General features: G+C 34.7%; 1 protein-coding gene across 21 annotated transcripts in view; it reads left to right on the top strand.

Annotated features, from left to right (window-relative positions):
- Window positions 1–17,530, top strand: part of CEP128 (centrosomal protein 128) — a 400,883-nt gene that overhangs the window by 24,151 nt on the left and 359,202 nt on the right. For 20 of the 21 annotated variants that reach the window (XR_003134759.3, XR_004818081.2, XR_007412452.1 and 17 more), the window contains 3 exons: window positions 11,760–11,886; window positions 12,901–13,019; window positions 16,389–16,480. Coding sequence is in view for 17 of the 21 variants with exons in the window: in XM_049113364.1 (XP_048969321.1) it covers window positions 11,760–11,886; window positions 12,901–13,019; window positions 16,389–16,480 (338 nt within the window). In the remaining 4 variants the exon portion in view is untranslated. Of the gene's footprint in view, window positions 1–943; window positions 1,020–11,759; window positions 11,887–12,900; window positions 13,020–16,388; window positions 16,481–17,530 lie in introns of all 21 variants that reach the window. The other variant, XM_025442570.3, reaches the window with a different exon arrangement.

Raw genomic sequence — 17,530 nt, 5'->3', positions numbered from 1 at the left:
GGAAGAATTCAGGACAATAGTTAAACTAAGACTTAACTAAATTTGGGCCAGCTACCCCTTACGGGAGTTAAGAATTTTATGGATGGTTTATTTTAAAGTAATATAAGCTCATTCTTTAAATAAATTATAAAATCTCTCTTAGCCCTCTTAGTTCCACTCCAAAGAAGTAACAATTTGACAGCTTCTTGTATATCTTTCCAAGTATTTTCTGTGTGTGTATATACATAACTACCTTAATAATGAGAGTTAATTCTTTCCTTTTTAATTTATTAGTGAAAACTTAAACAGTATTAACTAGAAGCAGGAACAAACCTACTTTGTCATGTTGAATATTAGATGCTTCATTATGATAGAAGATTTCCTTTGAATTGGGGAATTGGGAAATGAAATTTTTTTTTTAAATTAAAAAAATTTATTTATTTATTTATGATAGTCATACAGAGAGAGACAGAGAGAGAGAGAGGCAGAGACACAGGCAGAGGGAGAAGCAGGCTCCATGCACCGAGAGCCCGACGTGGGATTCGATCCCGGGTCTCTAGGATCGCGCCCTGGGCCAAAGGCAGGCGCCAAACCGCTGCGCCACCCAGAGATCCCCTGAAATTTTTTATTATGTAAATTTCTGTATAGATAAACATTTAAAACACAAAATGTATTATGTGGCATTAGCTTCTGTGGTAGGCCTGGAGTCAAATAATGCTGAACTCTGGAGTGTGGAATGGACATACATGAAAAGTAAAACTCAACAGGTGTTTCATTTCTATCTGAGTTATAAGTATATAGAATGCAAATCTACTCATAAAAAATAAGACACAGGAAGCAAGAGTCTTTCCTTTTGTTTTAGGCTATTCCATAGTCTGGCCTACAGTCTCTTTCTTCATTTCTCCAAATTCTTGTTCTGTTAAAACTGTTGGTTCTCAGTGATTTTTTTTTTTTTTCCCTGCAGCATACCAGTGGAGTACACCATTCATTGCCTTATGTTATACTTATTCATTAGAGCAATGCTTTTTACCCTGCCACCTGTAAGTCACCTGGGGGAATATCTGCCATGATCTGTGGGAATATGTGTAAATTGGAAAGAATATTTCTCACATGCGATTCTGATGGGCTTTTCAATGAAAATTCCCTTTTTAGCATTAAACTGCTACAGGATATATCATACCTAAAAATGAGTTTTTTCTTATTCTTTTTGTTTTTTTAAATTAATGTGTGTTCTCTTTGGGGGGTTACCCTGAAGAGTGATTTTTTTTTTCTTCTTTCGGTGGATATGCTGCAACTCATAGAAGTCTTGCTATGGAACTGGCTGTTTTTTGTTTTTGTTTTTTCTTCTTCTAAACATTCTGAAACAGGTTAATCCAGTGTTTAACCAGTGTTCAACTATTAAAAAATTTCTCCATTCTAAATCTACATTGCCTTCTTGAAATTATTATTTCTTTTTTAAAATAGATTTCCTAGAAAGACCAATTTTTTTCCGTCTAAGGAAGACAAGAATTTTCTTTTTTTTTAAGACAAGAATTTTTATTATTAACTTAGATTTTGTAAATGATTCTGTTGCTAAACCTCAGGAAATGGATAAGTGAGGTATGTGTGCATATATATGCATATTTAATATTTGCTTTATTGAGATATAACTTTGTCAACATAATTTGCAGTGGGTGAGGGGAAATACAAATGTTTGATGTAGCATTTCCCTCCTGGGATAAGAGAACTGTGAGAATTACTTTTGTTGGTTTATAAGACCTAAAGGTCAAGAGTCATGTTGGGTCATTTTTTGATGACTTTTCCTTGTAATATACATAATTTCCCTTTGTAACTTTAAATCATTATAACCACCCATCCTAAATTTATTTCTTTACTTATTATGTATAAAGGCCTCTCTATGAGGAGCCGAGCAGTGTTAAAGCATCAGTGATGTGGTGCATGATGTCTCCTAGAGAAGCAGCACCTCCCTTTTTATAGTCTCTTTGGGAATGTTTCTATATGCTTAGTATATCCCAGGCACTTACTTACTTATTTATTATTTTAAAGATTTTACTTATTTATTTTGAGAGAGAACGAGCATAAGTAGGCAGGGAGAGGGAGAAGCATACTCTCCGCTGAGCACAGAGCCTGATCCAGGGCTCACTCTCACGACCCTGGGATCATGACCTGAGCTGAGGCCTATGCTTAACTAACTGAGCCACCACCTCCCTGCCCAGGTACCTCTTTATATTAACTCATTTAGTTCTCTCAACAATCCTATTAGGTAGATACTATTATTATCCTCATTTATATGATTAAAAAATTGGGGCACAGAATGGTTGCTAACTTGCCCATGGACTCACAGCTAATTAGAGATAGAGCTGTGGATAGGATGTTATCCTAAAGCCCAGCATCAGGATTCATTTACTTCCCTGAGTCATGGTTGCTCACATTTTTGTGATGCTGTGAGTTCGTATTTCAGAAAATTGGGATTTTGGATTCAGAGTTTGAAGGCTTATATGGATAAACTAGATTTTGGAGATTATCTTAATTGGTTGAAAAACGGAAGCCCGCTGTCACACAAGTCATTAATGTTACAACTAATGTCCAGAATGAGAGTTAGATGGAAAAAAAAATCCAGAAACAGAATTGGTAAGAAATATGGCACTGAGCTAGGATTTGCATTGACAGATTGTCAAAGTTGGCAGTTTTGGCTGCCACTTAGGCAACGTGGAAGGTTCTGCAAGTTGCCTACATCAGCATCAATTTTTCCTTTCCTCTTATATAACAGTCATTGATTTTTCACTAGTCTTGTTTGCAGCTGTTCCAGCCAATGAACCATATTTAGTTGGATAGTATGTCTTAGAGTCTTTGGGGCCAATGAACTTCATGACTTTATGAAAGTGTCATCTTGCATTATTTCTCGTGCTGTAAATTTCTTGGGAGGTCTGCGAACATTTGGGCAAAAGAGGACCTGTGGGGAAGGTTTTATTTGAAAGCTTACTGTGAAGATTTGGAACATATTGTATTCTGTATTAAACGGTGCAATCGATAAACTTAGTGTTTAAATATTTCTGGAACTGTGTGTTCCTTATTTATGAGAGAGCGGGGTCTGTTTTTGTGTTAATATTATAAAAATAAAATGCCCTCAAGGAAGAATATTAAAAAAAAAGAATATTCAACATAAAAAGTTAATACCTTCTGCAGTGGAAATTTGGACTGCATCTGAGGCTACATTAGTTAATATTGGTTATACAAGAAAAATACAGTTGTCTTGATTCAAATCAGTGGACTGATTAAGTTCATTTTTAAGGTAAAGATTGGTGAAAATATAGTAATGTCAAATTAGAACTTAGAGACTTGCATTAATAGGTAATTTTTCTTCTAATTAAGTACTCTGATTAAAATTTCCCTTTGGGAGTAAAGGATGTTACCATCTGGCATATGGACTTTGAAAGAATTGGAGTGTTAAATAATAAAGTGCAGGTTTTTTCTTGTATTCAGTGGGTTTCAGTTCTCAAATATAATTAGTGGCATCCCAGAAGGATAATGGTAATGGTTTAGGGCCAGGCACAAACCATTATAATATCTTAAAGCTGAAGGTATGTGCCCTTTTTTTTCTTGCTGAGTTTTATTAATTGTCCTGAAGGTGAGAATTGTTCAGTTTATTGTTAAGTAGTAAGAGTCTATAGGTAAGAAATTAAACCAAGCAGTTAAATTCTGTTATGACCTTCCTTTTGTAAACATATTTTGGATCTTAGGAATTAGATTCTTAGAGTCTTATACTTAAAATTATATTTACAAGTCCTTCATGAAACAGCTGGACAGCAGAATAATTTTTATAGAACTTTGCTTTGAGGCTAATGGAAAAATGTAGACTCTGGAGTCAGAGTTGAAATTTAATCCTGATTTTTTTCCACTACAAACCATTTTAGTGACTTTGGACAAGTTATTACACCTTTCTGAACTTAAGTTTTATCATCTGAAAAATGAGCATAGTCCTATATCCCTCGTTATAACTAACATTTATTAATGTGGTCTCACTAATGTTTAGATGCTTGCTAAACATTCACATTTTTGTTGTTTCTTTAATTCATCCAGTAATCCCTACCTTCAAGCATTTGCTATGTTCTTAATAGTACTTGGTATATTGGCACTCAGAAGAGGTTACTTTATTCTTCTTTGACTTCATGGGACTTAAACTCGGTTTCATTTGTGTATCATTATGACTATAAACAATATAATGTATTACAGCATTCACAGGGATATTGTATGTCTGATTATTTTGATTATATGCTAAATTAGACAACACATGTAATACTGCTTTTTGTCTGTCTTCTGTTCATGAATATAACGTCTGTCAACTCAGAATACATTACTATGCACATTCCATTTTCCATCAGTGCTCATTTATTGATACTTAAAATATACAAATATTTAAAAAATACTTTCAAAATTATGATTAGAATGTGATATATGGGCTTTGAATATACAGGATTTCATTTAAAAACAAAATAGTTATATGTAACTTTTATGTAAAAGTTATGTATCATTTGAAAGGGAATTTTTCAATTTTAGGAATGCTATTATGGGCTTATATTTCCATAAATCAGCATATGGAGAGAGATTAGGCAAAGCAGCTGGAGCTAATGATCTTTTGGTAAATAAAAAATAAAATAGTAGCAACTATTTAAAAAATACATTTCAGCAGCAGATGGTGGGACCAGAAAAATATGCAAACCATAAATTTGCACTCTTGTTTAATTTTTTAAAATTCTTCTCCTCCCCCCCATCTTCTCCTCCTCTTCCTTCTTATATTAATAATAGAAGACAAATAGACTATAAGGAACCAAAATAGAGTTGATACAGTTAACTCTACAACCAATGTATTTTGCAGTCTGTTGTCAGATAAACTTTGGCATTCTGTAGAGAAATAGGCAGTGAAGGAAAGCCAGGCATAAAAGCACTTAATCAAAGTGCTTATGGATGACATCATTATCCTGGACAGAATTTTAAAAATGACCTCTTTTCTGCCTCCAGTTTTGCCCTGGATTTTGTCAGGGTGACCTCTGACATTTGTAGATTAAAATACTTTAATTTTTAAAAATGTCATTAGTAGTGTAGATACATCTAAACTTATAACACAACCTTTCTATGGTCACTAGTGCTATATATATTTTGAATGTTTGCTAAATAAGGTGAAAACAAAGCGAATCTTTAGGCAGAATATTTTCTGATTTCTCCTTAACTATGCAGTTAAGTGAATATAGTTATCTTACAAGGACAAGTTTGCTTGCATTTCTGTATAATCTATATTATGCTAGTGGATGTTTTTTCTTAGTATGAAAATAAGAGACAATTTAGAGTAAGAAAAGTGTCTGAAGAAACTAAATGGGATCTTTACATGTTCAAAATTCACACCTACTTTAAGATTTATTTATTTTAGAGAGAGAGGGAGAGAAAGAACACATGCATGCATGTGGGGGGAGGGACAGAGGGAGAGGTAGTGGGTGGTACAGAGGGAGAAGGAGAGAGAGAATCCTCCAGTAGACTGCACTGAGCATGGAGCTCAACATGTAGCTCAGTTCTAGGACCCTGAGATCATGACCTGAGCCAAAACCAAGAGTCAGCCGTTTAACTAACTTAGCCATCCAGACAACCCCAAGCCTACTTTAAAGTGCAGCATTTATAATTTTTACCAAAGTTATTGCTAGCTTTTTTTTTAAAGTTGTGTTTTTTCATTTATATGGAAGCTAATTATTTGATGACTATTTGGTAGCTACTATATTTATGTGTGATTAATGACTATTCCTAGTTTATTTCCATTGTTCTCTGTGGAATAATGGTAAATATCTTTTAAGAATTTTCCAGTGACTATATTTTGTGTGATTTTCTTCTCTCTCACAATGAGCATAGCAAGAATGGAATTAGTTTTGTTGAGAATGTGAATTTATGAGATACAGTGATTTTTAGTGAAGCAGTTATTGTTGCTAAACATTTACCAAGAAAGTTTATGCATATGGTTCTTTGTCATTTCTCATTTTCTCTTATTGGAACCAAATTTTATTGAATGATTTATTTCTTAGGCATATCTGATACTGTTTGTGGAGTTGATGCCTAGTTTCCTACTGTTTACTATTGCTTGGAAATCTTCCTAGGGACTGGTCAAGAAGTTTGCTATTATGAATTTTGGAAAGTCAATATTTTTAGCTTAAAAAAACAAATCAGAGTTCCAGTCCCAGGTAGATAGAGTTAGCTTATTGTTCACTGAGTACTCTATAAAACCATTACTGAATGCACAGAGCAGCTATTTGAGGACTCTGAAAAGTAAATACAGGCAGTCCTTGCCTTGTTGCATGGTTTTGATGTGCATGAGTTTGATTCCCCAGTTTGGCCAAGTAACACCAGTCCCCAAATAACACAATTCGTATTTCAGTTAACAAAGTTTATTAGCTAGAAGTACTGCAAAAAGTACACACTTTACTGCTAGCTCTTCAGTTCACACATTACTATGTAAATAACAGATCACTGCTTTTGAAGTTGCTGATTGGTCACAGATAGTAAGACATAGTTGTATTACTTCCTTGTCTTCTAATAATAAACCTGTGGTGTGCTGTTTTACAAAAATAAATAATAATAAAGGGATCGGCTAACAGTACAACAATAAAATGAAAAGTGATAATGCTGGAAGTGAAGTGTGAGTCTATTTTGGAGGAGTTGTATGTGGCGTTATAAAGAAATAACTGCTGATAGTAGGAATATTGACACTGCCGCTATTCAAGAGTCCCTAGATATACATCCAGAGGAGTTTAGTGACATCATGTTTAGGGAATGACAAATTCTTCTAAGGACTTTTTCCAGATTAAAACATCCCATTTTTTTCATTCTATTTATTTTTTGTTCTTCCATTCATTGCCTACAGTCATCATAACAAAAACTATATATTGAGCAAACTGATCTTCCCTAGGTGTTGTTCTAATTATTTTACATACACTGTCTTATTGTGTCCTCAAAAAAATTTTGTGAGAGTTATTGACTGATACAGTGTGAAATATACGGATAGGAACAGAAGCAGAAGCAAAAGCAGCACAGCTGAGGAAATCACTACCAGGCTTCGGTCTTAGTGTTTCTGAATCATGATGTTTTCAATGATCACATCTTTTATTTAGAGTACCCATTGCCACCTGGATGATTTCTTTTCAGAGAGTTGCTTTGCAATGTAGTCTGTCCTTTTGAGTTTTATACTCTTTTTCAGGTTCATTAAACTTCTGTTTTGTCTCTAATTAGAATCTTTCACATAGAGCCATCACAGGACTTTCAGAGCTCTATGAAAATTTTGAAGTTTGGTGTTGAGTTTAATAAGTTCTTTATAGATCTTGGAAACTAGCCCTTTATCTGATATGTCATTTGCAAAATATCTTCTCCCATTCTGTAGGTTGTCTTTGAGTTTTGTTGACTGTATCCTTTGCTGTGCAAAAGCTTCTTATCTTGATGAATCCCAATAGTTCATTTTTGCTTTTGTTTCTTTTGCCTTCGTGGATGTATCTTGCAAGAAGTTACTATGGCCGAGTTCAAAAAGGGTGTTGCCTGTGTTTTTCTCTAGGATTTTGATGGAATCTTGTCTCACATTTAGATCTTTCATCCATTTTGAGTTTATCTTTGTGTATGGTGAAAGAGAGTGGTCTAGTTTCATTCTTCTGTATGTGGATGTCCAATTTTCCCAGCACCATTTATTGAAGAGACTGTCTTTCTTCCAATGGATAGTCTTTCCTCCTTTATCGAATATTAGTTGCCCATAAAGTTCAGGGTCCACTTCTGGATTCTCTATTCTGTTCCACTGATCTATGTGTCTGTTTTTGTGCCAGTACCACACTGTCTTGATGACCACAGCTTTGTAGTACAACCTGAAATCTGGCATTGTGATGCCCCCAGATATGGTTTTCTTTTTTAAAATTCCCCTGGCTATTCGGGGTCTTTTCTGATTCCACACAAATCTTAAAATAAATTGTTCTAACTCTCTGAAGAAAGTCCATGGTATTTTGATAGGGATTGCATTAAACGTGTATATTGCCCTGGGTAACATTGACATTTTCACAATATTAATTCTGCCAATCCATGAGCATGGAATATTTTTCCATCTCTTTGTGTCTTCCTCAATTTCTTTTAGAAATGACAAATACCCACCATTTGCTTCAACGTGGATGGAACTGGAGGGTATTATGCTGAGTGAAGTAAGTCAGTCGGAGAAGGACAAACATTATATGTTCTCATTCTTTTGGGGAATATAAATAATAGTGAAAGGGAATATAAGGGAAGGGAGAAGAAATGTGTGGGAAATATCAGAAAGGGAGACAGAACGTAAAGACTGCTAACTCTGGGAAACGAACTAGGGGTGGTAGAAGGGGAGGAGGGCGGGGGGTGGGAGTGAATGGGTGACGGGCACTGGGGGTTATTCTGTATGTTAGTAAATTGAACACCAATAAAAAATAAATTAAAAAAAATTTTGAAGTTTGATAATTTTAATATTAATATAAAAGCTTATGTAGTTGTAGAGAATTTCATTTATCTACTAGTTTCCAAAATAATGAGTTGGTTTGCTAGCATGCTCTAGTAGTTGAGGATCGTTAACTCACAAACTTATCCATATATAAATCCATTGTAGTTAGTATTTGTATTGATGCTCAAATTATTTCATTATTGCCTAGAGGGAGACTTCTTGACTTCTAAGTTTAAAAAGTCTGTCTTGACAATTTGGATAAACTACTTTATAATTGCCATTCAGTTACAGTGCCCAATTTTTATTTGTATTCATACCAGTACATAGTAGTAATGCTTCAATTATTTTAGTCTAAAATCAAGTGAACAGAGGTAAATGAATAGACCTAATATGTAAATAACACATTTACATCAACTTGAGGTGAAAATATGGCATAACATGTTCTGTGATGCTGGTTTTGCAGTATTTCAGATAGGGGAAATTGGCAGAAAAAAGAATCATCACCTGGTACCTGCAGAGATAGCCATGCTAAACTCTTAGAACCTGTACCATTGGAGTTAATACCACAGTCTAGTGTGGAGCATTGATTTAGTGTTCAGCAAAATAACATCATCCATCATAGTAAATTAATCTTAAATTGAATTTTATTAATGTTTTGTTTTCACTTAATTTCAAGTTTGATTTGCTTTTGCACCTAGTCTAGAACTGGTAAAGATCTGTCAAAAATGAAAGTTCAGAAGGATGAGTTGTACATTTGTGACTCTTCTTCCTTTAAGGCAGTTGCTGATTTAAAAAAAGATGGCTTAGAAGTAGAGAGAATAGGATCAAAGCTATCAATAGACTGGATGGGCCAGGGAAACCAAAACTGGACTTCAGGAATCTTCCAGCTTTTACTGGAGACCCTAGTGGATGATAACCTAGAAAGAATGTTGAGCTGAAAATGAGAGAAGTGGTGAACTAAAAATAGACTTATCCTGATGAAGGCAGAAGCCCAGCTTTGAATCATCATGGTTCCTAACTAGATTAAGTTATTTGGATTTCCTAGTGACCCTAGCCTGACTTCCTGCTAGAAGCGAAACCAAATCCTTTCTGGAGGAAGATGTCATCCAAAGTTTTAAATAATCTCCACAGTTTTTCATATCTGATGTCTATCATATGATAAGTAATTAGGCATAAGAAAATTTAAGAAGTGACTGAACAGCAAGGAAAAAAACCAGACAGTAGAAACATACATGAGAATATGAAAAAATTCTGATTAATCTGTTCAAGAAATTAAAAGACACGATTGAGAATTTTGACAAAGAATTGGAAACTCCAAGAAAGAACCAAATGAAACTGAAAAGAAAACCAAAAACTGAAAAGAAAACCAAAAGAAACTGAAAAATATAACATATATATATATATATATATATGTATATATATATAAATAGATAGATAGATAAAACCAATCCTGTTAAATAGGGGATTTATAGTAGGGATTAAATAGCAGTTAGTATTACATTGAAGAGATAATTAATGAAGTAGGTGGGCCAGCATAAGATAGAATTTATAAAATGAAAGATATCAAAGTATAGATTCCATGATCTCTATGGGTCAAAAATGGGATAACTACAAATAAAGCCTCACACTGTTATATCATAGTAAAACCATTGACAATCCAAGTCAAAAGAAGTCTTAATAACTAGAGCTAAAAAGGTCACAATACTCACAAAACGATAATAAGAAATGACAGCTGACTTTGCTTCTAAAAGGTTAGTGACATCAGGCTTTACGTGAAAGATGTGAATAATAAAGATAAACAAAAAGTTAATAGAGCTGGTTCTGTCACTAACTTGTGTGATCTAAAGTCATTGTACATTTCTAGTCCTTTTTTTTGTGTTACAGTTCAGATTTGAGCTTCTTAACATGGTTTAATTTTATTCAGAGCTTATCATAGGTTACTGATACACCATTTCATAGTCTTTGGTCTATTTACATGTTAGATTTAGTTTTATTTTACTTATGTATAAATTATTCTCAAGGTAAACCTTGTTTTCCTGGGCCTACTTCGTGTATTTCTCTGGATTAATAGGCTGGGTCATATAGCTAGTGAATGCTTAGGGAGGATGGCATTTTGTATATCCCAAGTTAGGAAAGCAGGGGACAGAGTGTAGAAATGAGAGCAGCATTAGAATTGCATTCCTGAAATTTTATTTCTTTTAATCTGGACTGTTTTATCCTAGGTTCTTCAGGAGAGCTAAATCCAAATAACCAAAATGAAGAAGGGTTTGCTCATTTGTTATTTATATTGTTTCATCTGTGCTTTCCTTTCAACTGAGGCTATTTTTTTTCTGCACAGTTCCCCAAGGAAACCAAATTGCTCTCTCCATAAGTGGTCCTCTACTCTTTACTTCTGGCTGAATTTAAGAAACTTTGTTTTCTCAATCATTTGTTTTGACGTTCTCTTTAAAGAGTTATGGGTGACTTGTTCTATGGATCTGTATATTATTTTTATTAATACTGTTTTTTATTTATCCTTGGATAAGATATCTAGGCCTGAAGCTGCCCAGCAATTCAGGGTATTTGGATTTTTCTCAGCTTTACTCTCTCTTCTTTTGGGCTTCATTTGAATCCTCTTTTCAGGTCTGTAGTTGTGTATAGCTCTGAACGTTATTCTATGTATTTAGTGTCTTTTGTAGCTCTTAAGGTCTAAAAGATGTCTTATATCATTCCTGCTGACTGACTCTCTTATAATCTGAAGAGAGCATTCAGACTACTGTATTCTCTTCTGTGTATTAACAATCTGACCTCTGACCACATAGTTTTCTGGAATTTGAAGTCTTTGAATGAATGAAAAGACGTTCTGATATACAGTTGGGCAATGCATATTATTTTAATAGCAGCAGTCACTGTGAGAGCTGGTCAGTTTTCTGTTTGTTATAGACCTGAGGCTTCTGAAGGAGTATTTTGAAGGGAGCAAGACTCAGATATATGGCCTTATTAAATTTCTAAACATGGATGGCACGTCAATTAGATATTTAATCTGCTTTTGTAAGCCCGTAGGTAGTAGTCCTGTCTTTCACATTCTGCTAATAGATGGAATGGGTAGCAACAGATGCTATTTAAAACCAGATGCTAGAATTGGTTCTGAGAATATTTATGTTTACTGTATTTATGTTTCCTAACATACCTTACTTCAATTTTTTTCTGATATAAATTCATTTAGGGAGCTCAGATTATTTCAGAAGTAGCTTTAAAAATCTCTTGTCTGTTTGTATTTGGAATTGTTTAGGGAGCATAACTTCTCCTTCATTATATTCTTTAGTTAAAAGAAAGTTTGGAACAATCAATAGGCCAACTGCGGAGTCAACGTTTATTGAGACACTCAGGAGGGAGGAGTATTTCTGTTACGAGTCTGAGTGCAAGTGACCTTGATGGTGGCACTGTGACAGGTAAGCTCTTCACATGTTTTGAAACCTTTTTTTTGCTTTACAAATATTTCTGAAACATATGTTGAATACACTTACTTCTTGGAGTACTCGGACCCATACATGAAATCATACAAATAAGGTTAAGATGCAGTTGTCACTGATTTTTATGGTACCTATTTTGAAATATGTTCAGTGGGACTTTGTTATTCTAATACTTTTGTTCTCAGACTCCATAGACTACATGACAAAACTTGGATTTAATCATCTGCCTCTAATTAAAAGGAATACACAAATAGGATTTACTGTGTGGTATACTTTTTAGATGAGAAGTCTTGTCCCAGCTTCCCAGTTTTCATAGTCTGATTAGAAATATCCTATAACACTTGTTAAGAACAGGTGAATTTTATCTTTGGTGCGCAGCTAGATTTCAACAGCTACATTACAGATATAACACTTGGTTTGCCTGTAGTAAATCAACTACTTCAACCCTGAGATCACATTTGAATGGAAAAGACTTAGAAAGTCTGGAGTGAAGAGAGGTGATTTACATAGAAGTAAACATTAGTAGCCAGCTTTGTTAATATTGCTATTGATCATAATACAGATTAAAAATTGGACACAATCAGCTATTTTCTGTGTAGATTTTATTGATTTTTAAACAAGGTTCAAATATTAGATTACTTTTTTTTAAAAATTCTGTTTTATTGGTATTGTTCTATTTTAGAAAGACATAAAAGTTATTTTTATTTACCAATTTATTATTCTTAAATAAGGGAAATACTATATTACATCTTTGAAAAGTATAGCAAATTAGAACTTTTGATATTTTCTATTTCCAGGTTATTTCTGTTGCTTATGCTGTATGCTTAAAGAACAAAATTAGTGCCGATTTAGTGACCCTAGCAAGATACTCAGGAAATAGTCTGGGTTAGGGCCTATGTATATATCCATGTCTGCTATATATTTTCTGAGCAAAATTTTAGGTTGTTTCTTCTCCTACATGTTTTTATTCTTTCTTTTCTTTCATCTCTGAAGAGAGCTACCGATTTCCACCTACCTCACCTCTCAAGAACTATGGGGACCAACAGGGCAGTAAACGAATTAGGTCCAGAACTGGTGTCCGATTTGTTCGGGATCCTGACGACGTGGGCCAGGTACTTTGTACCATTCTGTAATCTGTATTTGATCTTTTTTTTTTTTTTAAACCAAGTAAGCTATTTTATTTTCAATATTAATTATTATTATCATTTTTAATCAGTATTATTATCATTTATTTTGAATTTTATAATGGAGGAATATGTTTTGTGGAATATTTAAAGGTGAATTTAGCTGGACATGTTTTGTTTCCTTGTTCAGGTGACTTACTCTTCTGTAAGAAGAGTCAAAGTCACCTGCTAAAGTCAGCTACTTATTATTTTGCTAACTTTGGTTTAATATAAACAAGTTAGTCCATGTGTGATTAACCTATCGGTTTTTTTTCATTAGTGTTTTTCTGATTGTTGAATCCCCGATGGAACTACTTAATATAAGCAAGAACTTTTCTACTTTTTTCATGTATTTCACGTATTCACTGAAGATTTTGGAAGTGTTGGTTTCTGTAGACATACTTCTTTTTCTACTTCTTTAAAGTTCCCTATAAGAGCTGGAAAAAATTTTTCTTGTTGCCTTGAGTAGCTAAATTAATTAGATAAGGGCTAGAGGATGTTGGTGATTTTGACATCTTTGTTTTGGTGGTTTTAGGATTGTAGGCTCAGAGTTTGTCAGGATACTCACCTGTAGCTTTTGCTGGTTATAGTATAAGATAGGAGTAACAGAACCAGGTGCATGAGAAGGCACCTTATAGAAACTTTTCCTCGAGGACTCCTGGGTGGCTCAGCGGTTTAATACCTGCCTATGGCCTAGGGCATGATCCTGAAGTCCCAGGATCAAGTCCCACATCAGGCTCTTGCATGGGGCCTGCTTCTCCCTCTGCCTGTGTCTCTGCCTCTCTCTCTGTGTCTCTCATGAATAAATAAATAAAATCTTAAAAAAAAAAAAAAGAAACCTTTCCTCTACTGTGGTGTTTTTTTGTTTTGTGTTTTTTGTTTTTTGTTTTTTGTTTTTTTTGGTAGGTGCAGCTTGCTAGAATGGATTATATGATGACGAAGCCTAGAATAGAGAATATCCTAACATGATTCATTTACTCTTTTATTCTGTTTATTTACCACCAGTATTCTGGGACAGTGCTTGTGTTAAACAAAAACCTTGCCTTTTTGTGTAGCTTGTAATCTAGAAGTGGAAAAGTCTGGTTATTAATCAAATAAGTGCATAAATAAACCCCATGATTGTGAACTGAGATGCATGCTACAACAGAAAGTATAGGGCCATGGGAGTAAGTGGTAGAGGGACTTACCCCAGTCAGGGAAGGTTTTCTGAAGAAACGCTGATGAGCTGAGACCTGAAAGTTGAGTGAGTCATTTTAGGTAGAACAAGTCTCTTGGCAGGAAGGAAGCCAACATCTATTAGCAACTTGAAGAAGTCCATGTAATTAAAGACATATGAAGAGGTGAGACTGTGCACAGTCTTGTAAGAGAGCAATAGTTACTTTGAGAAAAATTCCTCTAGTGTAGGAAAATGGAATCAATGTGGGCAACCCAATTAAGAGGATATTGCTGTGTTGTGGGTGTGAAACACTAGTTAGTTGGATTAGGATAAATGGAGTTGAAGAAAAGGGAGATAGATTGAAAAGCTATTTGGTAGGTAAAATGAAAGGCGTAGAAGATCAGATGACTCTTTGTGGAGGGTGAGAATGATCGAAAAGGAGGTTATCAAGGTTGAGTCCTAGGATTCTTATTTGCAAAACTGGAAAATCATGGCAAAATCCAAGTGAATGGTCTGCTCTTCATCTACTATATTACCTCTACTCTCTCTTTTTAACTGTTATTCCTGATTTTAAGTCTCTTTTCTTAAGATGACCTTTGGTTCCACATTGATTGTGTACTTTATTAATGCCCTACATATCATTTGTCATTTTGTTTACAGATCTGTCCCCTGTATTAAATTCTGAGCCCGTTGTTTTCTACCATAATTGCTGGCACTGATTAGTTCAATGTGCATTTGTTGAATTGAATCAATTTGTTTTTTCTGCATATGTATATGACTTAAGTTTTTTTCATTCTAAATTATAGTATACATATACATATATAGTGTACTACATACTAACAACTAAAAGTACAGTAATGTAAATGAAAATCCATGTAACCACCACCCAGGCAAAGAATCAGAGCATTATTGTGTCCCTAAAACTTTTATGCTCCCCCTGTCTCCAAGAGCTATCAACTATCTTGACTTTTATAATAATCATTTTCTTGCTTTCATACAAAACAAAACATCTGTACTACTTAGATCTTGTCTAGTATTGCTTACATTTAAACTTTAAATAAATGGAATAACACTGTATATTGTTTTGTGCTTTCTTTCAATTGATGTTTTTGACATTTAGCCTTACTAATGTGTAGGTAGGTTTGATCACTTCATTTTTACTGTTATATTCCACTGGGAGAATATATCACAATTTATTTATATCCATCCTGTTCTTTTTTTTTTTTAAGATTTATTTATTTATTCATGATAGAGAGAGAGAGAGAGAGAGAGGCAAAGACACAGGCAGAGGGAGAAGCAGGCTCCATGGCGGGAGCCCGACGCGGGACTCGATCCCGGGACTCCAGGATCACGCCTTGGGCCAAAGGCAGGCGCCAAACCGCCGAGCCACCCAGGGATTCCCCTCCATCCTGTTCTTAATGGGCTTTTGGTTTATTTTCAGTGTTTTTGTTATGAACAGCGCTGCTTCAAACATTCTTGTATGTAGTTCCTGGTGGTGTGGGCAAGAGTTTCTCTGCAGCATGGATTGGCATACTATGGCATGTGGTCTAGTTGAATAGAGTTCTTTTGTAGCACAGCCATGCTCATTTGTTTATGGCTACTTCTGTGCTAAAATGGCAGCATTGAGTAATTTTAACAGAAGTCATATGGACTGAAAGCCTGAAATATTTGCTATTGTACCCTTTACAGAAAAAGTTTGCTGACCTCTTTTTTTTGGGGGGTGAGGGGGTTTCTAAAAGGACTGGAATTACTGTACTATAAAGGATGTGATGGTTAATGTTTTATATAACCTTCTAAAAATTGATTTTCTTTGGAAAAATATTTCTTTCAGAATAGACATTTATTATGTCTTTTTTAAAAAACAATTTTATTATTTATTTATGAGAGACACAGAGAGAGAGGCAGAGACAGAGGCAGAGGGAGAAGCTGGCTCCATGCAGGGAGCCCGATGTGGGACTCGATCCTGGGACCGCGTGATCACGACCCGAGCCGAAGGCAGATGCTCAACCACTGAGCCACCCAGGCGTCCCGACATTTATTATGTCTTAACATTATAAAATTTGGGCATTAGTCCAAAAAGTAAGTTCTTACTAACCTCAGTAAATCTTAATGGAAGAATTAAACAGATTCCTAAATAGATAATTATCTTTTGCCTTTACCAGCTTCATTCCTTTCATCAGTCCCTCCGAGACCTCAGCAGTGAACAAGTTCGGCTTGGAGATGATTTCAACCGGGAACTTGCCAGAAGAAGCCGGTAAAAGCAGAATATGGTTTTTGTTGGAGGCATGAGTTATTAGAGGAAAACAATAAATTCTGTAATTGACATGTTTACTTGAATTTAAAAAACAGTGCTGTTTTATACCAGTATTTTAAAATTTATTAATAGAACAGTTTAAAATTCTTAGAATTTAGAATGTATCATGACTACATGTTAGACAAATTAATTTCATATTTTTAAAAAGATTTTATTTATTTGAGAGAGAGAGAGAGAGAGAGCGTGCGCACACACATGAGCAGAGGGAGGAGCAGAGCAAAAGGGACAGATTCCCTACCGAGCAGGGAGCCCAATGTGGGCCTCTGATCCCGGGACCCTGAGGTCATGACCTGAGCTGAAGTCAGATATTTAATCAACTGAGCCACCCAGGCGCCCTTTAATTTCATATTTTTAAAAACATTTTAATTTACTACACTGAAGCACTGCTGTTACAGAGAGATACATTGTGAGACCTTAGCAAAGAGGTCAATTTGCAAATACATTAGAAAGGATGAGAGACGGAGGCAGAGACCGATCTGATATTTTAGCTTTCAGTTGAAACCTTCAAAAGTGAGTGTTTTATATCTGACAAGTCTTTGCAGTTTTATCAATTCTGGGTAGTCCCCAACAAATAATCACTTTATTTAAAATTTCTTCACTGTCTTTTCATTTTTATCATCAACAGTGACAGTTGGCTTTCATTCAGAGGCCATATTTTTGCAAGAAACTAAACATTTTTATTCCTTCTCAAGAATCACAGTCTATATACAGCAGTGATGGGAGAACAACAAACCTGAATAGAAGTTTGTTTACCAAGTTTCCTTGCCAACTACCATTCCAGCTAACAAAATCATTCCACACACCAGTTTTTTGTTACTATAGCAAAAAGAGTCAAAGCTATAAATGTTAAAAATATGTGATTATCAACTGTAGTCTGTATAATGTACTTGCTTTTAAATGGGGAAGGCAGGAAATTTAGTAATAAGAAATATGTTACTATTACTTCTACTACTAATAGTTAATATTATTGAACACTTACTACATGCCAGA

This window comes from Canis lupus, chromosome 8 (genome assembly GCF_003254725.2).
Source record: "Canis lupus dingo isolate Sandy chromosome 8, ASM325472v2, whole genome shotgun sequence".
In the NCBI taxonomy this organism is placed as follows: domain Eukaryota; kingdom Metazoa; phylum Chordata; class Mammalia; order Carnivora; family Canidae; genus Canis; species Canis lupus.
The sequence above is the reverse complement of the archived record's forward strand: the minus strand, read 5'-3'. Positions and strand labels throughout refer to the sequence as shown.